This window comes from Pygoscelis adeliae, unplaced genomic scaffold (assembly GCF_000699105.1).
Source record: "Pygoscelis adeliae isolate BGI_AS28 unplaced genomic scaffold, ASM69910v1 Scaffold113, whole genome shotgun sequence".
Classification (NCBI taxonomy): Eukaryota; Metazoa; Chordata; class Aves; order Sphenisciformes; family Spheniscidae; genus Pygoscelis; species Pygoscelis adeliae.
Window position 1 is genome coordinate 4,076,027 of NW_008825108.1, and position 3,470 is coordinate 4,079,496.

The following is a 3,470-nucleotide window of genomic DNA, read 5'->3' on the forward strand; positions in this document are numbered from 1 at the left end:
GAAATACAGGGCAAAACCTGTGGGTTTCTTTCTTTTTTTTTTTTTCTTATGTTCTTCCACCATCCTTATTTGATGTAACCATGGTTAAAAGTAAACACTTGCCTCTGTGAGTAGCTTTTATTTTGGCCATTTTATTTGAAATTATCCTCTCTTTTTTTTTATCGGTAATGTGCACGTTTTGCAAGAAACCGCAATATACACAGTTTACAATAGGAGACTATTTACCCTCTTAAAACATAGAGGAGAGAGAGCGTGTGGCTCTTCAACGGATTTCACCCATTGGAAGTGAATTACTGTATTTTTCTTTTCCCCCTCCAGGATCTCGAGTAGCAGGATGGAAGAACTCTAACTGACAGAGAGACAGACAACACGCCCTTTCAGCATGGAGACTGTTCCGTTTGATGGGGAACTTGATAGAAATTCAGTGAGTAACTTAAATGTGGTTTCATATAATCAGATGAATATGAAGATGCTTTTGTAGGGAGAGGATTAAACGGCTTGAATCTGTTCTAGTTTGGTTTGAATTGATACTTCTCTGGTGAATGCATTTGGAATATCATGTAGTATCACCCATCGTTTGCTAGATTGTCATGGCAAGAGGGCTGCATGTCAGGAAACATACAGTTTCCTGACATACAAGATTGTCATGGCAAGAGGGCTGCATGTCAGGAACCATTCGTTTCTTGGATTTGATCCTTGGTGTCCGAGTCCAAAAGAAAAAGGTATTCCTCCCAGTGTTACTGATTGGCACTTTACTAGTTAGTGACTATGGACAAAAGAAAAAAATAATGTATTTCTTGGTGGAATGAGGAGCAGAAAAGGTGGGAGGAGTGATAATTATATGTTATCATTTCAGGTGTAAGAGTTGATAATCTGTGCTGATTATAAAATTCCTGAAGTAGTGAAAATACCAGCACTTCCTTTCTGAGCCCATTTAAAAACAGGAAAGGCTAGTGGATACTATGACACTTCATCATAATGTTGAAATTATTTAAGAATTTAATTTTTCCACAGGCTGTGTTACATGGAAGTGCTCTAATAGCTGAAGCAGGAAATGTTTTTTAGTTTCCCAAGCTGCTTTCTGATACAAAGCACTGCCTCCCAAAGGCAAAATAGGATATTTTTTTTGTAACTGAAAAGCTCAAGTTTAACACCTCATTAGTGACCAACTTTATTTGTGATGGTTCAACTACTACATGGAGCTATTAATCTGATCAAGTGTTTTATTACTGTTTTTATCTTAAGTGATTAATTTGGAGATAAGCTATTTTACAGTACATCAAGAAAATCCTTGGCTTTTTTGTGTAATAAACACATTCACTGATTTGTTGCAGGGCCAATGCATCTATATCCCAGGCGCAACATATGAGTATCATCTGTCAACTGTGCAATAGGATATATTTTTTTTAAAAATCTTGTCAATTCAGTTGCAGTGCTCTTTGTTTCCTAAAATTAAAAAAAAAATAATTACCAGTTTACAAAAAACTTGAAAGTAACTTGAAACGTGCTAGTTTTCTTTTTGTGACATGCCTTCACAACAGCATGGTTTTAAGGCAGTACCTTGAAATGAGGCTTTATATGTTTTACTAAGTCTGCTTCAGAAGAAAGCTGAGTGTAAGGATAAGTTTGCCTTTCATCCTATATGCTTAGGCACCTGAAGTGTCATCTCAGAATAAGTTGTGGGTTTTTTTTAACTGATGGTATACTGTGATTGGCTACTCTAAGCATTTCTTACCAAAGTATCATTTAGCGGGGTAATTGTCTATCTTAATTGCAGTTACAATGTGAAGTTCTGTGTGTTGCACTACAGCTGTTAAAAAACATTTTTGAAAGCTTATCTGGGATTCTAATATACTTGGTCTGGTGTACATCACAGTAAAAAATTGAAACTGACATAGTAAAAAAAAAGGCATTTATTTTAAGAGAGATTGGACCCAGTAATTATGAAGACCTTGAGTGTATACAAATCCTGACACTTCCCAGAATTTTAAATTTTTTGAAGGGTCATGTTTGAGATTGTTCAGTAGTCCGGGCTTTTCGCTGCAATCTGGGTGGTTTGGTTTTTTTTTTTTAAGTTCCATTTGTCTGATGAAAACTCATGAAATACATGAGTTGCAAACATGCATGAAGAACATAGATCAACATTTTGCTACATGGTTTAAGTCATTTGGGGGGTTTCTAGGGGGTACCTGAAAAAGTCCTTTTTAAAGGTGTCAGCTTTCCAGTGTGTTTTTTGGCTTGCGTGTAAAAGAAAAACAGAGGAGGAGATCACAGAACTTAATATTGTGGGCTTTTCATTCCAGAATCAGTCTAGGGAGAAAAGTCTTACATTAAATGCTTTTCCTGTCTCATAATTGGGTTTATATACACTGTGTCTGAACACGAATTTTATCACAGCTCAGCAAACTATTTCTGTAGTCTGGCACCATTAGAGCAGTACAAAATACTAGACACTTGGGTTTGAGTTCTTGTTTGAGAACATTTTTTGCCTATTTTTCTAGAAAATGATAATTTAATTTAAACAAGCCTCACTGGCCCAGAATTCAGAATGTTACATGGAGATGTTGGGTGTAAACCATACTTTTTCGAAATGATTTTTGTTTAGAAAACTTCCTAGTAAGCTCCAATTTTTACCAAAACATGTATTTCATAAATACGTTGCCTTTGATACAACTTTTACAGTCAGTCCTTGATATTTAAATACATCAGCAGACATAAAAATACCTTTTTTTCCTTGAAGCATAGAATAGAGGTCTTTTTTACTGATCAGCTTTGCAGGTTGGGTTAGTCCTGAATTTAAATGTAACATGATTAATGTTAGTGATTTACACGTATTAGAGACTGCTTTCAGGAAAAGTCTGTCTTCAGCAGGGTGAAAACTCTAACTTGGCTTTAAAATGTGCATTTAAACCCTATTAACAGTTTAGCTGTAGGTTTAGATTGTAAATCTAGTAAGTATTTTTAACAAACTTATCTTTTATAGTGTGAGATTCAGACATGCTAGCATGACATATATGTTTTTGCTTTTACCCTAATCTTCAACAGGAAAAGGATTTGTTTTATAGGACAAGTTGGCAGATATAATTTTAGCTTTAGCAGTTGTTACAAGCATTATTTTTGAGAAATGAATGTCTAAAAATAGTACTTTTCTGAAGCACAGAGCTGCTTTAGTATGAAAACAGAATTATGGCTGCTGTCTCATGTGATGGTTTATATTGCTGGTTTTATTCCTTAGTCTTAATCTAAAACTGTACTGGGAGGAGGTCTAGGTTTTGTATGTTTTGGTAGTAACATTTTTAACTAAATGTGCCTCAGCAGAAGCGAAATCAATCATGTAGTGTTGAGAACTGCCCTTGTCAAAGGACTCGTTGTGTAATCACGTTCATCAATTAAATAAATGTGAAAATAAGGGTAGGCTGTGTCTCTGGAAATAAGTGTATGTTTCTCTTAATTTTGTGTATTTAGACTAA

At 35.1% G+C, this 3,470-nt stretch overlaps 1 protein-coding gene across 3 annotated transcripts in view; it reads left to right on the plus strand.

The window, feature by feature from the left end:
- The first annotated feature begins 327 nt into the window (after positions 1 to 327).
- Positions 328 to 3,470, plus strand: part of OSBPL8 (oxysterol binding protein-like 8) — a 63,063-nt gene continuing 59,920 nt past the window's right edge. Inside the window, exon 1 of one of the 3 annotated variants that reach the window (XM_009327531.1) lies at positions 328 to 424. In XM_009327531.1, the coding sequence (XP_009325806.1) occupies positions 383 to 424 (42 nt within the window). In that variant the 5' untranslated portion in view covers positions 328 to 382. The remainder of the gene's footprint in view (positions 425 to 3,470) is intronic. The other 2 variants (XM_009327534.1, XM_009327533.1) reach the window with 2 other exon arrangements.